This window comes from Astyanax mexicanus, chromosome 13 (assembly GCF_023375975.1).
Source record: "Astyanax mexicanus isolate ESR-SI-001 chromosome 13, AstMex3_surface, whole genome shotgun sequence".
In the NCBI taxonomy this organism is placed as follows: domain Eukaryota; kingdom Metazoa; phylum Chordata; class Actinopteri; order Characiformes; family Acestrorhamphidae; genus Astyanax; species Astyanax mexicanus.
The window spans coordinates 36,841,438-36,864,950 of NC_064420.1; the positions used below are offsets into that span (position 1 = coordinate 36,841,438).

At 38.4% G+C, this 23,513-nt stretch overlaps 1 protein-coding gene and 1 long non-coding RNA gene across 14 annotated transcripts in view; one reads left to right on the plus strand and one right to left on the minus strand.

Annotated features, from left to right (window-relative positions):
- Positions 1-23,513, plus strand: part of rap1gapa (RAP1 GTPase activating protein a) — a 139,474-nt gene that overhangs the window by 112,863 nt on the left and 3,098 nt on the right. For 8 of the 13 annotated variants that reach the window (XM_015605066.3, XM_049486396.1, XM_022677467.2 and 5 more), the window contains 21 exons: positions 1,747-1,794; positions 2,833-2,871; positions 3,166-3,351; positions 4,700-4,803; positions 5,587-5,665; positions 5,904-5,957; positions 6,251-6,334; positions 7,520-7,620; positions 7,960-8,089; positions 10,255-10,410; positions 10,927-10,998; positions 11,154-11,240; positions 12,597-12,737; positions 14,462-14,608; positions 17,579-17,656; positions 20,014-20,123; positions 21,389-21,508; positions 21,620-21,755; positions 22,630-22,741; positions 22,890-22,993; positions 23,281-23,324. In XM_015605066.3, coding sequence (XP_015460552.3) covers positions 1,747-1,794; positions 2,833-2,871; positions 3,166-3,351; positions 4,700-4,803; positions 5,587-5,665; positions 5,904-5,957; positions 6,251-6,334; positions 7,520-7,620; positions 7,960-8,089; positions 10,255-10,410; positions 10,927-10,998; positions 11,154-11,240; positions 12,597-12,737; positions 14,462-14,608; positions 17,579-17,656; positions 20,014-20,123; positions 21,389-21,508; positions 21,620-21,755; positions 22,630-22,741; positions 22,890-22,993; positions 23,281-23,289 — 2,097 coding nt within the window. In that variant the 3' untranslated portion in view covers positions 23,290-23,324. Of the gene's footprint in view, positions 1-1,746; positions 1,795-2,832; positions 2,872-3,165; positions 3,352-4,699; positions 4,804-5,586; positions 5,666-5,903; positions 5,958-6,250; positions 6,335-7,519; positions 7,621-7,959; positions 8,090-10,254; positions 10,411-10,926; positions 10,999-11,153; positions 11,241-12,596; positions 12,738-14,461; positions 14,609-17,578; positions 17,657-20,013; positions 20,124-20,814; positions 20,911-21,388; positions 21,509-21,619; positions 21,756-22,629; positions 22,742-22,889; positions 22,994-23,280; positions 23,325-23,513 lie in introns of all 13 variants that reach the window. The other 5 variants (XM_015605067.3, XM_007246294.4, XM_049486395.1 and 2 more) reach the window with 5 other exon arrangements.
- LOC111194128 (uncharacterized) overlaps positions 8,083-23,513 on the minus strand; it is a 68,648-nt gene continuing 53,217 nt past the window's right edge. The window contains exon 4 of the long non-coding RNA XR_002650937.2: positions 8,083-8,635. This is a non-coding gene — a long non-coding RNA (uncharacterized LOC111194128). The remainder of the gene's footprint in view (positions 8,636-23,513) is intronic.

Sequence of the window (23,513 nt, forward strand, 5' to 3'; positions counted from 1 at the left end):
TAAGCAATAACCAGGCATATTAGCATTTTATAAGTCAGGTCACATGTACACATGTTCACAAACTGTTCTGTGACTTTGTCAGTTTGAGTTCTTGAAATATGTCACCATGGGCACTTAAGCATTAGAGTTTTAAACGTCTGTACATTATGTAAAGGTTCCAAAACAGTTAAGGATTTCTACAGAAACATACATCTAAGGCTAGAATCATATAAAAACCTTTACAGATCAGGACAATGTATTTTAAAGAAGCCTGGATCACCTGGCAGAACATGCATCATAGCTGTAGAAGATGATTTGTTATCGTTTTTTAATAAAATGTTATCATGTAATCATCCAGAAAAGCTCTGGAGAGAGCACTCCTGCAGTTAAACACACAGTTGTCAGCATCATCTGAGCCCATACGAATCCACATCACTACCAGGGTCACTCAAAGCCTGGGGGCTTCTGTTGACCTATGTGACCTCAGCAATGCTGCAATCTGTGTCAGTGACCCAAGGTCTCCATCTGTCAAACTGCTGAACTGTCATGTGACAGATTTCATATTTGCACTCTGGCATTTAATCAGAATGAATTATTAGTGCTTAACAGGCTGGCTCTAATATCTGATATTGATATTATCCCTCTTTGACTCTGTTTTTCAGTGGTCAGGACTAGGGCTGCACGATATTGGAAAAAATTTACATTGCAAATATTCTTTTTTTCTATGATATATATCACAATATTAAACAATGCAGAGCACATGATGTCACCAGCCCCCACCCCCACGCATGCTGTCTCGCATTCGGACCAATTAAGAACTGAATCAGTGCCGAGCACTCAAATCCCAAAGAAAACAGCAAAACAACAGTAATCGGCCCTTTAATCAGGCATTTAATTGGCTTTTTAAACAATGAATAAAAGGGTTTTTCTGGGATTGAAAGCGTGAATACAGTTGTAACTGGAAATGTCTGCGCAAAATTTTGCTCAACTGTGGTGCACAGCTTTTAACATGATGTGGATGAAGAGCACGCGGTTACCTCATAATTACTCCTGCCCCAAAACTAATCTCAATCCAGCACTGCTGTATCTGATCAACTCATACCACCACTATGTCAATCAGTGCACTGCAATGCTAAAAAATAATAATCACCACCCATATAATCCTGAACATTGAAGAACAGGGTTGAAAGGAGGATAATAAAGTATGCTGAGAAACTAAAGGACTAAAATCTGTAATTACAGAAATGCAAAACGCTACTATATAGTCAGCAGAACTGATTAAATAGACACTGAGTGTCGAAACAAGAAAATAATGCTAATGTTATTACTGATTGGTGATTGGAGTGTGTGCGTGTGTGTAGATCTTCTCTCCATGTAGCACTCGGTCTGTCTTCATGCCTGCTTGTGTAACTCTTTTCCCTGCAGTATCCTTCTAGCCTACACTGAGTAAAACTGATTTTCCTTTTTCTATTAAATATTTAGGCTGTCTTTCATGAAATATTGTTCTCAGCCAGAAGACTTAACCTTTTAATACTATCAGACCTATTCATTTGATTGTGTTTAATTGAATTTAAGAAACTGCTACTTAATATGTGCAATATTTGTATAGATTTTTGTAAGGATGAATGCACCAATATGTCCCAGGTTTAATAATAAAAAAGCCAGCAGGTTCTTCCATTCTTTCTTGTCAAATGGGGCTTGTAGTTGATCACTGCTGCATAATGATAGATGACTGATTAGTACCTTTTTTTTATCTGTATGTTTCAGAGCAACAGAATGGATGAACAGCGGTGTACTCTTCCTCCCCCTCTCAAAGTAGGTCCACCTCTTCCATCTTCATGTGCTTCATGTACACACACACACACACACACACACACATCCAAACTCTCACACAGCCCCCGTTGTCTAAAGCTAGTGCGTTATCTGCCTGCAGACAGCTTTAAAAAGAAGGGCCAGTTATCAGGCAGGACGATAAGTCCCACGTTCAGCGACAGCAGTAACCCTTCTCTCAGACACCAACTAATAAAGATCCAATCAAATGAGATGAAGTGTTGCTGAGCAATATTCTCTGGCCTGAGGCCATTTTGTGTGTAATGAATCAAAATAAGCACTGCAGAGTTAGGACTTCTAAGTGCACTAAATGTTGAACAAAGAGAGTGGTTCAGTTGTTGGTATGGAGAGATAGTGTGTGCTTAGCCTCACATAACTTTACAAAAGGCGTCTGAGCACTTAACATAAAATATTTACTCTTCTAGGCTTTGTAAGTATGAATGCATTTCTGAATATTAAAACTTTTATGTCCTATTCTCACAGAGTTTTATTTTTATGGTCAAAAAAGGATGTTAAGTTTTATAAACAAACACAAGTATATAAACAATGTCTTTCAGACCAAATCTGAAATGGACTGCGATTCTGTGAAATTTTTTGAATTGGAACCAGTTCTAATTTTTTCCAAATTGAAGCTTAACAATCAGAGCTCCTTTGACCAAAATATGTATTCGAAGTAAAACACAAATTCTTATTTGACAAGCAATATACTGACTAAAAATGAGAAGGATAAAGAAAATATGACAGGGTAAGGACAGTAGGCACCTTGCAGAGACTGTATGGAGCCATTTTTTCCTTGTCTGTTTCTATCTAAAAAGAACCACAAACTAACTAGGTGGAAATTTGTAGGCACTCTGGAGTTTCTTGCCTAGTTTACAGAGTACAGAAGGCAAGGCAAGAAAATTGTGACTCGGTTTGAAGGTTTTTAAAGATTGTAAATCATGTGACAGTTTTTCAACTTTATGACGAGTTTTCATGGTAATAATGCAGTAAAAAAAGGTCTTTATTTATTTCTGTTTAATATAGACTGAAGAGGACTACATCCCATACCCCAGTGTCCATGAGGTGAAATACTTCCTTATATTTTTTTCTGTCAGTGATACCAGTAAACGTATACAGAAAATTAACATTTATAAAATATTATTTTGAATGACATCTGTGTGCTTTAGGGTTACAGAGGAATGTAAAATTTACTTAATTTACAATTTTCAGTATACATCTGTGTGTTTTGTGTGTATTAATGCCTCAAAACACCCACATACTAACCTTGAACTATCACTTGTTAAGCTCATTTGATTTCATATGAGCAGTATACTGTGCTGCATTTCTGGTTTCACCAGTGTATGTTATGTCTGTCAGGTTTTGGGACGAAAGAGCCCCTTTCCCTTGATTTTGCTGCCACAATTTGGAGGCTACTGGATTGAAGGCACTAATCATGAGCTGAGCAATGGAAATGACCCAGAAAACCTTCTGTCTCCCACATCCCGCTTCAAACTGGAGTGCAACACCACTGCCAAGATATACAGGAAACAGTTTCTGGGAAAGGTGAGACAAGTCTCCACATTTCACTCACATTCACTGAGTCTCACTGACAAGCTATAACAAACTCTTGTGGGTGCTGTAGATGTTCTGTAGCATACTTCAGACCTAGATTCTCAGATCTATATACATTTGCTTAGAGCAGTCCACATTTGATTTGGTTGTTAGAACAAAAGTCAAACTTTAAACTTAAACTTTAATTCAACATATCGTTCCAAATTATAATTAATGTTAAGCCTTGAGAATAAAAGCAAAATACTTGGGAAAATGATTTATGCATTGTGTGTTGATGTAATGTCCTCTTAAAAACATACTACTGCATGTGTAGTTATGTGACTCCACCCTGTTCAGTCTGCAACAAAAAGCAATATGAAAGAGAATTCAAACTTTGTCAATTAACTAACATCAGCAATTTTACCAAGAAAAAATACTGGTGTTCTTTAAAGTAACCATAAAATACAGTTCAATTAATCATTATATTGGTTTTAGGTCATGTTGGTCAGGACTAGTTAGTGATATATCTCAGGCCTGACCTTTTTAAATCTTTCACACTGTGCATAAACATTTGCTGAAAATATTGTTTTATGTTCAATCAGCTACAGTTTGATGGCTGTTTTTTTTTTTTACTTTGTAATATAAAATATTTGTGATACTTATGACTTTTACACAAGACATGGTAGAGAAATTAATGTTTTGCAAAAAAAAAAATTCTATGTGCATGCCACATAAAATGCATACCTAGGCTTGTACATCAGTTTTGTACATACTGCACATCTCTTTTTAAGCATCATGCATGCTACTTATTATAGCCAAACAGGCACAAACGACTATAACTTGCCCTTAGTGAAACATGGCCAGCTTTTCCTTTGACAGGCTTTTCTGTTGCATGCCCTTTCATTTAATTAGATATTTGCATGTAAAATTAAGCCTTTCTCTTGAGAACAGAAGAGTTCATTTTACTTAGAAAAGAAAATTGTCCATGGTCTTACACTAAAAAGGATCACACATGGCCCTGTACTGTGTGGCCATCCATTTATTTTACATTTATCTGACTTAACAAAAGAGATGCAAGCAAATGTGACCCAGCCTCACCTCTCCAGAGTGTAGCTGTAATGAAGATGTATTAGATTTGCCTTTAAATTAGCACAATCCTCTGAAATCTAATATAATTTCTATAATGGATGAGCCCTGTGTGTGAATGGAAGCAGTGGTCAGCCCTTGCAGCAGAAGGAGGGATTTAATAAAATGTGTTAAAGGGTTTGTGAGTGTGTGTGTGTGTGTGTGTGTGTGTGTGTGCATGTCTCAAAAGAAGAAGAATGTGTTCTCACACTGCTACCGTCTGTTGTGTCATTAGGAGCACTTTAATTACTACACAGTGGACAGCGCTCTCGGCCACCTGGTCTTCTCTGTTAAATATGAAGTTATTGGGGACCAAGAACACCTCCGGCTGATGCTCAGGTACGCTTCAATACCTCTTTATGAACTCTCCCATCACTCCTGCTCTCGGTCTTTCTCCCGCTTGCTTCTGCAGAGTGTCCTCATTTTAAGAGAGACAACAAATGAAAACTTTGACAGATATTATTATCCCACAATAGTTTGTTTTGAGAAACATGTACAATGTAAATGGAGATTATACCGGACATGGACGTGTCTATTCTGAAAACTGAGTCATTTCCGGATACAATAATCCCCCTCCCCAATCACACACTTTTCCCATGAGATTACACAGACTGCAAGTTCACAGCACCCTCTTTTCCGAATTAGACAACAGATGGACAATATAGGCCAGCGTGTGGGTGGAGAGAAAACTGCAGGACATCGCTGTCATCTTACCCATGTGACATCGTTACAGCAGCTGACAGCACAGTGGTACTAAATATAACTAAGTGATGGAAAAGATCTGTTACAGCTTTATAATTGCATCTATTAACCTGTTTCATTTCATGCTGAGACACAAACAGAATCAGTCAGAGTGGTTTGGTGCCACAGTTCTTGCAAATATTGTCATTTTATGTACAATCCAAACCAAACAGTTAACCTTCGTGTTAATAATATGTCAAGTTTGCATGTTCAGACCATGCCCTTGCCATATAATAATGTGGGAGGAATCTGTAAGGCAGGGTGTAGAACTAAAAGAACTTTGGGCATATTCATAACTAAAATACAGGAACATCCTTCCAGCCCCTTATTTTCTATCTTGCATTCACCAAATTGCTCTTCTCTATTTTTTTTCTCTTGCAGAAGCAAATTAAAAACATATCATGACGTGATCCCGATATCATGTCTGACTGAATTCCCCAACATTGTCCAGATGGCCAAGGTAAGGGTGCAGCACTGGGCAGGGTGCAGTGGTCAGCGCTATTGTTTTCTGCCCTTGCAATTTATCATGATTGGCTCTGAAAGACATGACTGATAGAGTTGCTCTCTCTGAGCCCCATCTCAGCAGCTTGGACAAAAGAACTCCTAGCAATGTGTTTGCTTTTACTGCAAACAGCAAGAACAAAAGAAAAATCAATCAGTATTTGTTGTTCTTTCCCCCCCCCCCCACTTATTCCCAGCTGGTGTGTGAGGAGGTGAATGTGGACCGCTTTTTCCCCGTGCTTTACCCAAAGGTACGAAGGTCTCCATCACACTTTTTCTTACAATCAATACTCTGACTTTCATCATCTGGCTACAATGAACTGACATGCATAATTGAGGAATTGCTAATCCAGGCCTCAATGATAACTTGTCCTAATTAATTAAGCTGCGACATTGAAGTCATTTAGCGGGGGAGTAGAGGGGGAGATGGATGTGGATTGTGCTCTCTCTCTCTCTCTCTCTCTTTGTCTCTGTATGCTGCAGTGTTGTACTGACAGTGTGGCTCTGATGGCTGAATTAAAGTCCTTTCTGTTTTCTCCCACAGGCTTCAAGGCTCATTGTCACTTTTGATGAACATGTCATCAGCAACAACTTCAAGTTTGGAGTTATATATCAAAAGTTCGGTCAGGTGGGTCCCACATGAGGGTCTGCATCCTTGAGGTGCAATGTCTAATGTATTCATTCTAAACACCGGGGTGGTCTGGTAGGTTTTTTATAGAAAGCAGTTGCGCTCTACATTTTGACATTTTTTAATGAATAAAACAATAGACAAAAAAAATCTGAGAAATTTACACAGCTATTTATTTAATGTCTGTGTAATCATTCATTCTCACCAGTGCCGTCTTTTAAATCCCCAAAATCTACAGACAGTCCCTTTAACTCGACTTGCTTTTAATTCTTTTTGTAGTGTTTCAACCTCCCCTTTTTTGTCCATGTTAAAAAAAAGGATTTTTCAAATACTACCCAGGTGTTTAATCCACTGACAAACAAGCTTTCAAAACGAACAAAGACACTGCATGCTGTAAAGTAAACATCATCTTCTGCACCCCTTTTATTAAAATCATAACGTTATTGTTCGCTAAGGGCCTGATTGAGAGGCTTGATGGCACAGTCCCAGCTGCTTGACCTTTATGGGGGAAGGCAGGAGTAGTAGTGGGCAGGGAAAAGCGCAATAGACAGAGGGTTACAGAGTGCGTGTGAGGGCTCTCAAGACCACCGCTAGCTGCATTAGCATGGCAGAGGAGATGCTCTAGAGGAGAAAACCACGCTAAAGGTCTCTTCCTCTCACGTCTGTTTGACAGCATGCATACACAAATTTCTATCCAACACACCTCTTCATGCTTTCAAAACATCCCTTTCTATCTTCGTCCACCCACCCACTCCCCCAGCCCCCACCCTCTCTAATTGAGACACTATGTTTATTCAGGAAAGCAATTAGCATTTTCATTAAGTTAATTGGCTCATAGGGAATCATAATGAACCAGCCCTGTGGTTTTGCTAATATCAGAGCAGGTCAGGCAGGGCTTTTGCCTTTGTCAAGTTGTTTGTTGGTGCACTTTAAAAGGTTTCATTTCATTTAGCATGTGTTGAATATTCGGCTTTGTGATCCCTAACAAAAGCAATGTGCTTATGTTCTCTGTTTTTATAATTTCCCAGTCTTTAAAATCAGGAAAACTTGAGTTGATGGATTGAAATAATGTTGCACTGACTGACTGTGAAGTCTTCAATGTATTTTAGCAGAATGACAAGCTTATAGCCAATGACTCCTGAATGCAAATGCTGTATGTGATGTATTTTTTTTTTTTTGATGCAGACTTCAGAGGAGGAGCTGTTTGGGAATAATGAGGACAGTCCTGCGTTTGTGGAGTTTTTAGAGTTTCTGGGAGAGAAGATCGAGCTCCATGACTTTAAAGGGTAAGGACAGATCCAATTTATTTATATAGCACTTTTGTAAAATGGATGTTGCAAACAAATGTGATGTATTTTGCTTTTTTTAAACAATAAAGTCGTTTGCAGTTGCTTGAGATTATTTATATTTGTGAAATGTTATGAGAAAACCGGTCAAATTGAATGTGTGTCCATATAATTAAACCCCACAGATTTTATCCCCTGCTTGTGACATCAGCACTCAAACCTTTCAGATGTTTCTTTTGGGTCACAACAATTTTGATGCATGTTTCTTTAACAGTAATTATTCATGCATTTATTTACTTGCTCTCTTCATACCCCTAAATTTAAATGGTTCTTTTCTAGTTTTCGAGGGGGCTTGGACGTGACTCATGGACAGACGGGCACAGAGTCAATCTACCACAACTTTCATAACAAGGAGGTGATGTTCCATGTGTCCACAAAGCTTCCCTACACAGAAGGAGACACACAGCAGGTATAAAAATTGATTGAATCATTAATCCTTGATTAACCCCCTTAGTCAGTATTGCATGGCAGTAAAATTTGTTTATATGACAAACTACATCACAGAAAGTTTGTTGAGATGCTTTGGGTTTCAGGATGATTACAAACCACAGAAAAAGAAATGGCATGATAGTCATTGTGATCTTAAAGTATTATTTATCTAGATCACTTGGATCAGCATTGTTGTCTGCTTCTCTTGACTTCCTGTCGATTACTCTTTTTTTTTAAGCAGTAGAACAGTTTAATGGAAATCAATTGGCCACAGTGATTTATATATTTGCACCATTTTCACTGAAGCTGTGGCATAAGCTATTTATTCGAGCTGAACAGCTGAGGCGGGCATGAACGACTGTCCTCTCTGCCGGATGTCCTGCCTCCAGACACACTGCTGTTGCGTTGGCAGATGATTGTTGACACACTGCACAAAGTGACCTTTGTCCCGCTCCTTGTCTCTCAGTGCCAAAAGCTGTCTCTGAGGAGCAGCGTTTTTTATAGAACCCACTCCTCAGGGATTCATCTATACACACACAGGGGGATACACAAAACAGGAGCAGCAGTTAGAGGTTGACAAATCAAAAGGTCATCTCTAGGGCTTGACTACTCAGGGAGCTGAAATTTATATTAATAGTGTTAATATCACCCTGTATGATTTTAATACTGTCAAAAAATTAAACAGACTCCAGTAGTTTAACCCTCATTTTCAATGAAGCTGAGCATTTACAAAAACAGGGGTTGACACGACAAAGAAACTAACAGCTAAATTTAATTATTTTAAAATAACAGTAAATAAAAGATAAAAATAGATAAATAAAAATAGAATTAAAATAAACTATTTTAACTCTGAGTGTTTATAACCAAACAGATGGTATTTTCTTGTCCTTTTTAACTCAAAATCTTTTATTAAACAGCGATAATGGAACAGTGGTAAAATCAAAATAACACACTCGAAGTTTGTGCTATAAAGTGTAATATTGCCACGGCCTGTGGCCTTGTGCCTATGACCGCAGCACAGCAGTGTCAATATTATGTTATAGCACAAACCTTCAGTGTATTATTGCTTAAATATGATTGTCTGTTTTTAGCTGTGATGTTGCATAATCTCAATTTAACTGGCAAAAAAAACTAAGCAGGTGGTGACTGGTCAGTTTACCAGGCTTTAAAACACTAGCATAAGAGTATGAAATCATGTAATGTGTTCACTCATATCAGTGTCAATAATTATTAAAGTCAACAGTTGCCATTGCTCTTACTAACCATCTGTCAAATGCTGTGAAAGACTGGCATCATTTTTAATCATCTCACAACTGTATGAATACACACTAGCACACCCACGCCAGCTGAAATGTGTATACCACTGTACAAATCTCAAAATAGTTTACAGCAACACTTTCAAAGTAACAGTTATACTGTTTTGCAAAGACACCACAATTTATAAAATCACTTATTTAAGAAACATAGATTGATATCCTTTATATTTAGCCTAGCATGTTACACATAGTGAATAGTTTACTTTAAAATTGTGGTTATTACACAACATGAAAGGAATAGTTTCAAGAAAAATCAAAAATGTATTACTCAGCCCAGATGCAGTCCATCAAAGACATGTTTGAGAAGATGATAGGAAAGGAAAGAAAAACAAAGAGACCTGAGGGGTCCAGTCCAAAGGTTTAGTGTTTGTTAGCGGTGTCTAATATCTCCTATTGTAATCTTACAACTCAGACATTAAACATCTCTTGGCTGATTGACTGCATCTGAGATAGGTGATAAGTACTTTCAGATGTTTAGTTTTTGAAGACATTTATTTGAAAAACAATAGAACATTTTTCTTTTACCTATGATTCAGATGATAACATCTGTACCAAGGAAATGTGTAGTCTGGTCTAAAAATAAATTATTATTACTACAATTAATAATATTCTAAATCCAACTGTTTAACTGAGAGTGAGGACAGCCTGTGTGCAATGTAAATTATGTAAACATAAATTATGCATATTTTGTGGTTCATGAGTTAATCATGTTAAATGAGTGAGTAAATTGCTTAAGACAACATATCATGCATGGTTGTGGAAAATAAAATAATAGAAAAATGTGACTGATGCTTTTTTTCTCTCTCACTCCCTCTCCCCTGTGCTGTAGCTGCAGAGAAAGAGGCATATAGGAAATGACATTGTGGCCATCGTGTTCCAAGAGGAGAACACTCCCTTTGTGCCAGACATGATTGCATCTAACTTCCTGCATGCTTACATTGTGGTGCAAGCGGAGAATGCCTGTTCTGACAACGTCCTCTACAAGGTAGAACATCCGGAGAACAACAACCTTTTTTTGTTTGACTTCAGAGTGGAGCGTCTGGCTGTAGCACTGTTTCGGACTCCCTGTTCCAGGGTAGCAATGACGGCTGTAGGATTTTATGTAGTGTAAGCTGTGATATGAGATGAGACAGCAGTAGGGCATTAAAATTCATAACCAAAAGGTTGCAGGTTTGGGTCCCTAGATGATAAAGCAGAGAAATAAGATAAAATATGAAAGACTTTTCATTTCACCTTATTCTGTCATTCTGCCTCTAATAAAACATGATGGCAAGTTCCTAATATTTGTACAACTTCTAGAAACCTTCAGCAAATATCTTTGAAGATTATGAGCTTCTAATTAAATTAGGACAGGGTCAGTTCAGTTTATACCAGTGCTGTCAAAATCCTTTACCTAACTTTAGTGAAAACATTCATTTTAAATGTACATTAAATTTAAGAAGTTTTATAAATATAATATGTCATTTGTTCTGGAAGAGACAGTGTCATTGTGATACTGCAGGTTTCAGTGACTTCAAGAGATGATGTTCCTTTCTTTGGACCAGCCTTACCTGACCCTGCCGTATTTAGAAAAGTAAGTTGACTGATTTTCTGCCTAACTTCAGGCAACATTTTTACTCCCAAATATTCCTCCATTCTTCTTGTTGATTTTGCCCAGCTCAGCATTAAACCAAAGTATGCTCTCTCATCTGCACTCCTGCATTCCATTCCTCTCTGTCTTTCCCTTAGGGACCTGAATTCCATGAGTTTCTTTTCACTAAGCTGATCAATGCTGAGTATGCTTGCTACAAAGCTGAGAAGTTCGCTAAACTTGAAGTAAGTTACAAAAGCCTTCTTTATTACCAAACCCTTTAATTCCAACATGTGAACATTCTTTTTAATCGGCACTACTCTCTTAAAATATAAATTAAAAAAGCCTAGAACGCTTATATTAATAATACATAGTCACAGACTGCCAAAAGTTTTGAAAGTATTCAGATTCATTACTTAGCTAGAAGTACAGATACTAGGGTTTAAACACTTTTGTAGAAGCTGAAGTTTCAACTCAAGTTTTTACTCAAGTAAAAGTGTAAAAGTACTGGTTTCAAAACTACTTGAAGTATAAAAGTAAAGGTAGTGTAAGGGGAAAATTACCATTAAGGAGAATAGCTTAGGCTGAAGTGTTTTCTCAGGAGATGGCTTTGGAGTTGATAGGTGTTATCTTGTGAGTATAGGTTAAGTAGGTGCCAGATGGATGGGACGTTCATTTCTGAAGCTGTGCGGATCTTTCTTTGCAATTTTGGGGAACATTCTTTAGCCACGGTTTTGTGTGTGTGTACCAGGAACACATCAAAGAAGGCATTACCACTCACAGTGGACAGCACTGTGGGTGATAATGACCGTGAATTATGGTGTCTGGCTAAAATTATCCCTATATGACAAACAACTTTGGCAGAAATTACAATAGTATTCAATGCAGGAGGCACCACATGCATGTTCCACAGGTCAGTGCAGTGTTCTTTAGCTTCAGTGTGATATGGATGCAATAATAGTTCCTGTTCTATGATTTTTGGCATGTCAGTATATAAATGGGAATAAACTTCACAGTGGCTTTTACTGTTACTCTGATAAGAAAAATCAATAATATGCCCTTTGCAGGGCTCCCTGGTGGCATAGCTGTCTAAAGGTTTGGCATATTGATGGAAGATCAATACGAGTTTGATCCTCTCGGATACCCCAGCCACCCATGGTCAAAAGAAACCATATGCAGTAACAGAGGTAGCATTATGAGAGGGGGGAGCTACCAGGTAGAACTGAATGAGGAATTTTAATGAAAGCGCATCCATTAAACCCATAAAAACAGCATAAAATGTTTTATATTGGAACCCACAATGCTCAAGTTCCACATGCAGATATATAATAATGTAGTACATCTACCTGGATTACCTTTTAATCATTTGAATCACGTCTCTTACATGTTTTGACAGTGACACATTGTGTGATAGGGTTATTTTAGTAACAAAATGATGAAAATTAAGTAGACAGGTCAGAGTCACATAGACATTTCTCAAAAATTGGTTTATTTCTCTTAGTGGTGAACAATATGGCGGCAAACATATTGCAGTGTCAGTGGTTTCCAATATCTACTGCAATATTTAAAAATACAGTGTATTTTTTGTGTCTGTGTGTTAGGAGCGCACCCGATCAGCTTTGCTGGAAACGCTGTATGAAGAGTTGCACATCAACAGTCAGGCCATGATGGGCCTTGGCGGAGAGGATGACAAGCTGGAGAACGGAGGAGGTGGGAGTGGGGGCTTCTTTGAGTCATTTAAGGTAAATACCGGAAAAAAGGCCCCATAACTGTTCTTGTCCAGAGTGCTCCTAATAATCTCCAACATGAGAACTGATTTATTGGTGGTTGGTTCTTTCAAAGTGCTTCTAATAATAATAATAACATGGTCAGAGTACTCTGCTTTTCTGTGGGCTCTGTATGGGCTGCATTACCGATGCGGGTGTGCTTGCTGCAGCGTGTGTTTGCTGTGCTGAATTTTCAAACACTTTCTATTTTTAAACCCAACGTCTGTGAGATTATATTCTCCTTAGTCATGCTGACTCGCACTTCATTCATTACACAGGTTTGCTGTCAGGCAGCTTAGCAAGTATTTTTTTCCTGTGAAATGTGTAAATGCCAAGCACTCTTGTCCTCCTTGTTAGTAACTCATCCTCGTTCAGGATAGAGATGCCAAGTCAGCATCCTTATTTATGCCAACTGCACCAGCACTCAACAGATCTTACAGTTCTCTAACGAAATCACTCATTACCTTAATTAGCTCTAATTACTCCTGTTGGCACATTGGGAAATAGAAGTGCCCGTGTCTATCAGTAATGATTACAGTTTATTAATGAGGTTAATGAGGTGTGTGGTTAAAGACAAATGCTTCTTTCATATTTAGCATCATTTTCACTTTCATAATTCTCCATATTTAACTACTCATACATTTAAATTCCTAAAGCATGGGCCAGAGGCTGCAGTGCTGTACAGTATGCTTAAGTTTATATGCTCAATTAGACTGAAGCCTAGAAGCCAACCATGTTTAGGGTGTATAGCACAGTTGTGTAACATAAGCTGTTCATATCTTATCTTTTATCTCCTTAATTAGATTCATAACTGTATCTTGCGAATTAAACATGCATGAATATTCATACAAGAATATTTACCCATCCTCACTTTACATTTAAAAACATAGATGAGAAAATCAATATAAACAGTCTAAGTTACTTGGAATAAAATCAATGTTTTAGGGTATTCCCATAATTTGTTCAGCATATTTTTTATATTTTTTAGGTAAAAACACCACAGAAAATAGATTTTTTAAAATTTGTCATCTTCGTTAAGTCAATCAGTCTTTTTTTTTTTATTCAGCACGCCAAAATATTTGTAAACATATACATCACACCACCACTTCCATATATAGATTTTATCGAGTGAGGAATTTTGTTTTTTCATGCTGCCTAAGAACAGTTTTATAGATCAATTTGTTACAATAATGAAGAAAAAAAAACACAGTGGATATCACTAAGCTATCAACAAGCGCAGGTGCAGGCAGTGTCTTGTAATACTATGACAGTTTGAAAATGAGATTCTGAGAGAGGATCCTTGTCTCTGGACATGATTTAGGAGTGAGTGATTAATCAGTATCCATTAGGATGTTGGCTAGCCTCTCCTGCTCTGTCCTGTCTTGAGGCAGTCTTCAGCAGAGTCTAACACACCTCTGAGGGGCTTCCTAACTAGCCTTGCTGTCTGACTATACCGCAATGTGCCTTTCCTTTAGTTTTACTACAGTGGTGGAATGTCACTATGCTTATTTCTCCTATTCTCTTCTGACCTTTTCCTCACATATAGTACCTCCAGGTGTCCACACGCAGGGTCTGTCTTTCTAATGGGCATTCAAGTCCGGGTGTTTTCCCCCTAGCCTCGTTACCCATGGCCCCCATCTTCCTCCTCCACCCCGCCCCCAGCTCACAGTGTCTCCTTCCCATCTCTTTCTGACCCTTAGCGGGTGATACGCAGCAGGAGCCAGTCTCTGGACGCCATGGGCATCAATATCAGGAAGCACACAGTCTCCTCTAGTCACAGCGGCAGTTTCACCCACAACAACGACCATCACCTGCACTCACCAGAGACCCCCAAAATGCCCGGGATAGTAAGTAACCCCCAAAAGCCAATTATGCCCCTCACCTCCACCCAAAGCACCCTCACTCCCAATATGCTGCCACCTTGCCCATCCCACCCTAACCCACCTGCAGCCTCACAAAATCATGTTCACTCCCTAAACCTTATCAAATCACACAAATGTGTTTACCACAAACAGGCAAACCATGTCTATTTACCCTTAGAAATTATACATTATTACTATCATTTGCTATAATAGCCATACATAATGACTTGCTTGCATACTGTTGCAGTCACTGTATAAAACCTAAAATGTTCATTTATGATTAAATTTGGCACAATACAAAACCAACTGCTAGTCATATTATGTTATAGTAAAAAAATAGCATAAACTAAGATGCAGGGTTTTTGCACAACAGAACTGATATGCAATAAGTTACATAATTCATGATAGATACATTCATTTTGCATTAATGTTGAATTGTTTTTAATATTAAGAAATTACAAGTTTTTCTAAATAACTTTACATTAAATTAAAATGATAAAATTGTTAAAGTATTAAAAATTTGCACTACTAATAGAATTTTTCTTTTTGTTTCAATTAACTATGCAAAGGTGGACACGTGCTGTTTATTACTGAATCATATCCTAATTATAGCGTTTCTATTTCTAAGGGTTAATACTTTACCTACAAATGTACACAGGAGGCTAGTTAAACAACTCATTGTATTAATCTGCTATTTACCTCTAACTAATAACATGATGCTGCAAGCAGGTTCCTGAAACTCACTTTTGCACACTGTCTGGCCTTGCCTGTCCATCTACTGTACCAGAAGCATGTCTTATGAGTAAATGCTATGAAAAGCAGTTCAGTGCCAACCAGAGCTCTCAGCTCTGATATGAAGTGCCTGTCTCATGAAAAGGTGTTTGTGGAGCTCTGGACAGGTGTGTGGTGCCCTGCTGTGTGTTGTGACAGCTGCACTGTGCCTATAATGAGTACCATGTTGCATTGGGATCAAGTTTTCAGAATTTCAGAGGGGTAATGTTTTGGTCTTTACCCGCCCACTTCACAACCTTTCCATGCTCTGAACACAAGTGCATTCTTCTGTAGCAACAGCATTTGAGTTGGAAATGTTACACAGAATGTTGAAAAAATTGTTTGTAAATAAATTATGTTGGAAAAGGTTGCGATTTCCATCATCTATGTGCATGTAAGGGAAAAAGCATATCTGAGAAATACTGAATCTTGGATATTCATTGAATATGTCAAAATATGAATAAAATGCATGAATGAAAACCTACATTTTAAGCTATGTGCACATGTTTGCAGACACCCATTCTAATGAATGCATGTAGCTATATTAAGTTGGACTTATAGCTGACACAGATGTGCAAATGCACACACATACAGCTTGTCTAGTACTTGTACTTTCCTCTGACTTGAAGATTAAGCTATATTCAATACTTTTGGGATGGAATACAATAAAATCCTCACAAAAGCCAGTTAATCCATCAACAGCAGAATAAATCCCTTTTTTTAACACCCTTGATTTATTGAACTACTAGTCTTTTGTAAAAGCTATAGCAGCCATTGGTATTAAAGATCACGTCCGTGAGGAGAGCATGGCTAGCTTAAAATGTTCTAGTACTGTATTCTCTAAGGTGTTGTGAGGTGGGATTTCAGGTCTAGCAAATTAAGATGGATGTGAATGTGCTTGCTTCACTGCATTCCCTCAAACTGTATGTGTGTAATGCAGACTGTATTACAACATGCTGAGTAAGCTGTATATGTAATTGTAAGAGTGAGTGCTGGACGGTTTTGCTGCTCTGGTGTTTTGTCCACAGACATGAGCTGCTGATGAGCTGTGAGTTGCTGTGTACTGTAAGTATACACAGCTCAGGGTGTTCCTCTGCCAAGCACATCTGCTCTAATGGAGCTCCTGCCAGCCGTAGGCATTAAGGTGAATCACAACAGTGCCCTGTGTGACCAGGTCCCATATGTGATTTGGAGACCTTCCTCCATCAACTTTGTCTCCGGGGAGGCATCTTGGATCAAATTACTGTGTTTCTATTGTTTCTGTCACTGGCCGCACTATATCCATTTTTTTCTGGCCAGCACTTTCCGTGTTGTCATAGGCTGTGTCTGTCATATGGATGTTTTGACCTTGGTAAGGGTTGAAGATTCCAATGGTGGTTGTTTGCCTGCAGCTTCAAGTTACAGTCATCTTTACCATGCACTGACTGAGCCAAAGAGGTCAAACAAGCACTTGCAATTATGAGATATCCTAGTCTTGTATATATTTTATGATAAAAAAAAGAAAGACTATTGTTAAATACACTGCCTGGTCAAAAAAAAAATTCTAAAGAAAAAACGCATTGATGGAATTACCTGGTCTATATTTTCTCTAAATTCAGGTAGTCAGCTGACCTCATTCTTTCAGCAGATACTGTTGCTGAACGTAGAGCTGACTAACTGCGGCAACCCCAGATCATTTGCTCAGTTAAATCCAGATGCCGACTTTTTTTTTGTTCAGGCAGTGGTATAATATACACAGGTTTATGGTATGCAGACAAATTATTTTTGTGTAAAACTAACCTGTATTGGTTAATCCTAACCAATGACTAATTGTATTAACCTATATGTAAGTCTGCCTATCTGTGTGTGTGTGTGTGTGTGTGTTGCATATGCATTTAAATCCTTGTCTGTAGTGTCTTAATGTCTCTAATAGTGTGCTGTATGTGCTCCTCTCCTCAGCTCTGCTCTTGTGTTCCTCACAGGCTTCCGTACCAAACATGGCTCTTCAAGCTCTCTCTCCTCATCTAGCTGCTGTGTGCTCATGACAGCTATAGTTGACTGTTTAATTATGCTTTAGAATGGTCAAACCTGCCAAACCAGTGCACATGATTTTATAACAACTTGCATGAAAACTCATGGTCTCTCTCTCTCTCTCTTTTTCTCCCTCTCTACCTCTCACTCACTCATTCTCTGGCCCCTCTGCAGTCATTGCTTGTCCCAGGGAAAAGTCCCAGTAAATATGGACGCCGCGGCAGTGCCATAGGGATAGGAACAATAGAAGAGGTTCATGTATAACTCTCACTCTCTCTCTCCTCTCACTCTGCATCTCTCGCTCTCACCGCATGATGTACACCCATCAGTAGAGCACTGCACCACCACAGTTCTGTAATGACCAAATTAATCATTTAACTAAAGACACCATAGTTAACCAAAGACAAAATAGTTCTTTTTTTTTTAAGGCATGGACCTTTACACAGTGCAAAAAAGGCTGCTGGTCTGATGAGTCCCGGTTTAATTCATAATAACATGGACATTCACCATTTACCTTGGGAAATGATGCAACCACAATATACTGTGGGAGGAAGGCAAGACAGGCAGTGTTTGTATAGTTTGAAATCCAGCAGGAAGCAAGATATTCAAACCTTTTGAAAGAAATAATCCATCAAAACAAAATTTTACAAAGACGCACTGTGCATGCAGGCACAATTGTTGTCCAGTAGAGCTGATTCAGCTTCCTGACTGCAATACACTGAAGGACTGCCTTCCTGATGCTGTGTTATCCTGTAGTAGGTAGGCATCCTTTAAAGGATCGCCATGTGCATCATTGTGCAAGAACAGGTAATTCTTGCTCATGAGCTCCACCTAGAGTTGGGGAGTGTAATTGGCACGTTAAGCCACTCCTAAGGGATACGCACTGCATTGGATTTTGCAGTGTAACCCCCAAAAAAAAAGTAACAGTCCTCGCTAGCATTGTCCTGTCTGCTTTACCAAAGTTATGTAGTGCAGGGCTCTGAGTGGTCAAGCAGATCAAGGCACTGCAACTATGATCTGAGGATCATGTAGCGTCACCATCAGCAGCCAGAGTTGGACATGCGCTCTCTGGGCAGGTAGATTGCATTTCCAGTTTGACTCACTGGTGTAAAATCAAATGTAAGAAATAGGTTTAAAAATATATATATTTTAATAAATGTACCTGTATTGACACTGTTGAATGTTTATTACGAAATCATTTTGCTTATTTACATTATGATGTATGATTCGTACTGTTCCATTACTACCCATTATTAGATACATTTTTACAATGTCACTTCAGAGCTATGCTCCACATTTACACTATACACTAATAATGCCTGATCTGTTGTGACGCTATAGCATGCATTTAAAGTGAAAGTGTGCTTGCTCTACCATTACCTTGTTGCTCATTGTCATTCACTCCTGCACTCATGCAGCACATACATGTAGGATATATAAGCAAAGTTCATTTACATTAATTAGCTTATTAGCTTTCCTCTATACACCTTATTCTCCACATCACCTTTCATATCCTTCCACTCAGTGTCCTACATTGATCTGCTCCATTCCTAATGTCTCCCTCTATGTCCGCTGTGGTATGTATAGTTTAATGTATTACTTTGCTCTTGTCTGCTAATTGTATTGTATTTACGGTCTGATAGTGTTAGAAACATGAAGGAAGGGGTAAAAAGGAAGCTTCTGACCAGTTCTCCCCAAAGCTTTTGAAGCCATTGGAGATAAAAGGCTTTTTTCAAGTCATATTTTAGAAGCTGTAAAGCAGGAGCAGTAAAGCCCCTAGTGAGCAGCAAGAACAAAGCGCCCACAGTGAAAGCTCAGCTTACTGAAGCCCACGAGTCCTATCTTTCATCTCGCAGTCATACGCAAGGCCTGACGCTGAAGTTCAAGTCTGTAGCCCAGGGGAGCACAATTTAGTGATGCCAGCCTTGCTCAACACCCTGCCTCTAACCATTTGAGCCACAGACCAGTGTCTTTCACTCTCCCAGAGATGTCACATTATGATAATTGCTTGAAATCAAAGACAAAGCAGCAAAAAAAAAAAAATACAGTTCTTAAACAGATTAACCAGCATAAGATATGAATTGCCCTAAAGTGCCGCTGCCCTACATAAGTTACTGGTTGTCCTGCTTAAGAACAGCCTGTTTAATTCAGGAAACACTTTAAAGCTGAGGCAAATAAACAACTGTATCTGCCTTTTGATCTATATATTCATGTCATTTAGAAGCATTATGTGATATTTAGTACTATTTGTAAAATGCTCATATCTAAAAGCTGGATGGATTGGACTATACTTCACTATTAAGTCCAGTTGACTTGCATTGTTCTCTAATCAAATCGTTCAGTAATTAAGAATTTGTATTCACTTCCAATTGTGTGCACACTCGATCAGAAAAGATTGCAGTGCATCTAACAATAAAGCAAAAATAGTTTAAGCAGGAAAGGTTAATAAGTTAATTGGATTGTCCTGCGAGCAGGAGAAACACAAACATCCAAGGTTTTAGGAATTCTAAAACCAGGATTGAAAGCCACAGTTTGTTAGTGAGACATGAAATGAGATGATTTGTGATCTGAAGCTCATATATACGCTTTTTTTTTTATTTCTCCTGCAGTCTCTGATTATTCCTGGAAAAAGCCCAACCAGGAAAAAGTCTGGCCCGTTCAGCTCTCGCAGGAGCAGTGCCATCGGCATTGAGAACATCCAGGAGGTGCAGGAGAAAAGGTGAGTGGCTGAGTGGCCCCTCGGCCAAAGCAGAACAGTGTGAAATGTCACAGGTCACAGTATCACTGATGACTTGCCAGCGTCAAGACTAGTGTTTTAGCATGTTTTTGTAGGACTATATGCTATTTTCACAGAGGAAACTAAGGTTAAGAAATTGCATGGAAATACATTTACTTATAAGAAAAGGAATAAAACTTCCTAACTTTTAATGGAAGTCGGGTTTAAACAGATTTAATTTTAGAGCATTAACATTGTCTAAATTTAATTTGTAAAGTCAATTACCCGACCCACATATTAAGACTCCTCATATCACCAACAATGCCCCCAACACTAGGAGGGTAAAGGCTAGCACAAGCCCCTCTGCTGCCTGTAAAGCCAGCCGCTGTGTCTTTTCCAATTACCACTGATGCAGCATCACTCAGCAGCGAGAAAGCCTGATTCCCCAGCTCATATACATGGCAATACTTGTATTACAGTGACTCTGAGCCCACAACAACAATATCCTTCTTGTGGCATAAATTATATATAGATAGTCAATTTCATATATAATATATATGGCCTACATGGATAACCTCATGTTCTACAAATCTGTATGTTTTTATGTGCATATTTGTTTCTATTAGTAACGATAATGACGATTTAAGATAAATCTTACGCTGTGGTATTTCATGTGTCTGTGTGGTTGGTGAAGGATTATGGAGCTCTTGTCAGAGGATAGGACAGTGCTGTGTATGTCTCTGCCCAGCGTCAGTCTCAGGAATGGCAGGCTCTTCATGGATTCCTCAAAGTACAGATGCCACAATAGTGTCTCATAACTAACATTTAGATTAAGCCTGGCCTATTAGATAATACAGAAATGGAATAATTACTAAGCCTTTAGGCATGCAATAAATCGGCATGTATGTAAAATCACCAGTGTGGCTGTTTGGTGCAAATTTATTGATTTTACATATCTGGCCACTGTAATATGTTAAAAGCTTCTTAGGGTTTTGCACTGCTGACACTTAAATAACAATAGAAGAGTTAAAACATTTCTTATAATAAGAATTCCAAGAATAATATGTTTTTACTTGTGCTGATGTGCTCTTCTTGAATTCTTATTCTGCTGTGGAGATTTAGCATGGTATCTTCACATAGATGCCTACTTTTCTTCATTACTAACGGGCAGTAGTCAGCCGCTTCACTCAGCCTAACTTGAGTGGTACAGTGGAGTGAACAGGACAATGCTTGTGCTGCCCTCTAATGGCCAATGTGTTCATGTGCAGCAGCAGGGAGTGCTCTCCTAGCACACAAAAAACTCCAGACAGTGGCCACGCCTCCCAGGACCCAAAGTCTGAAAACTCCTCAAATCAGAGCTCTCCTGAAGTCCTTGTTACTAAAAACAGGTAAGAAGACTGACCTTGTTTAATTGGTTGTTTTTAGAGGAATAATGTGAGACAGTAAATGATTAATCGTTTTAGTATTGGGCAGTAAAACAGGTCTGTGTATGTTTACAGCTCAGCCATGTGCTGCAGGGCTCCCTCCATCCCAGAAGCTCATGACCTGTCACGCTCCTCCTCAAATGCCAGTAGCTTTGCCAGTGTGGTGGAGGAGAACGAGACTGAAGCCACAGAAGACTATGACACCGGCATGGTGAGAGACAAAATAAGCCTTAGGTCAAACCAGCACACAGAAGGGTAACCGAATCCAGACCTAGAGTGATTTTATAAAAAAGAAACAAGTGCTTTGAGTGATATAAAAAAAAAACACTATTTCTGGTGTATAAGCCTAAACCTTGTTAGGTAAAGAAGCTTTACATATAGATAAGGGTCTTTCGGCATTAAAAGGTTCTTTACAAGCACCTCTTTTACCAACATGGTTTCCCCTATAGAACCAAGAATGATTTTTCTACAGCATCACTCAATCTTACAGAAATACATATATTATAGATACAAACAGAGTACTCTAGCTTTACTGGCAACACCCACTGCATTTCACTTTTACTGCAATAGCTGCAGTCAATACTGCAGACTCCACATAATCAAAAGCAACTAGCTGAATAGAGAAAACAACCAGTCTCCAAAAAATCTGCAACTGTCTTCAGCAATAATATGCAGATATTAATAAATTAAATGTATTGATTACTTACTCCAACACTAGCTGTATAGTTATTGGCTAAATAGGGAGCTCCATTTTAAATAGGGAGCATTTCAAAATATTCTATCGCTTCATAGTCATTGCATAAATAAATATTTTACCATTATTTTAAGTAGTGTAACAGATCAAGGATTATATTATATATTATAGTATATATGTTCTATTAAATGGTACTATAATTGCCATTTTAGCAACACAGACAAAACATTCGTATGATGTAAATTACAAAACATGCTTCTGAAAAGACTAAAACTATCAGTGATTAAAAAAATAAACAAGCTGCTGATTTTGAGTGAGTTTGTTTAAAAAAAAAAGGATTTTTTTCTATACAATTTGGCCAGCATTTCTTAATGCGTGTTTCTGTCTATAGGAAAGTTTGTCGTCAGCGGGAACACCACACAAACGAGACTCGTTCACCTACAGCACCTGGCTGGAGGACAACATGAGCAGCATTAGCACCAACAGCAGGGGGAACTCTCCTGGTAAGTTAAGAACCATGACACAGCTTGAATTCTGTAGAACAAATTAATTGTAATAAATCTAGTAAAAGCTTAGGACCCTGTCAGGTTTTAGTACTGAGCTGAGAGAGGGTGAGTGTGTGAAAAGTCATTGTGCTCATTCGTGCTTCAGCTACAGGCAGACCTCTGCTGCCAGAGGGTGGAAAGGGAACAGAACAGAACCGAACAGACATCCGCATCAAACTGGAGCGACCACATGACCACAAATCTACATCAGTAAGACTCTTCAGCTTTTATCTCCTACTTATTTAAATAACCCAATTTGCATATTCTTCCACTCTCAGCATGCTGTGTATGCTGTATTGTTTGTAGATTTATGCCAGAGGCAATACATTAATTTATGTAGAGTAGCCTCTACTTTAAGACAATTGCTCTAAAATGTACAACAGAACAACAGTTTTCTTAAATATGTATGGTTTTACACACAAGAGTGCTATGGTATGTTCTGTGTAATCTGTGCAGATGATGGAATGCTCTATAATTACGCTTTGTGTCCTTTACAGAACTGCTAGCCTCTCCTGTGTGCTTTGTGGATTTCCATCAACAGGTCAGTTTTCTCTCAATTGAACCTCTCCAGTACCCTATTCACAGCCACAAATGCCACTTAAAACATTTCTGTGCAAAACAGAAATCTCATATTAACCATGTTCAGAAATGGCATCTGGGACAAAACATAAAATATATTGGGTTCATGATCAAGCTTTTATATTTAATTGAATATTAAAAACATTTTCTG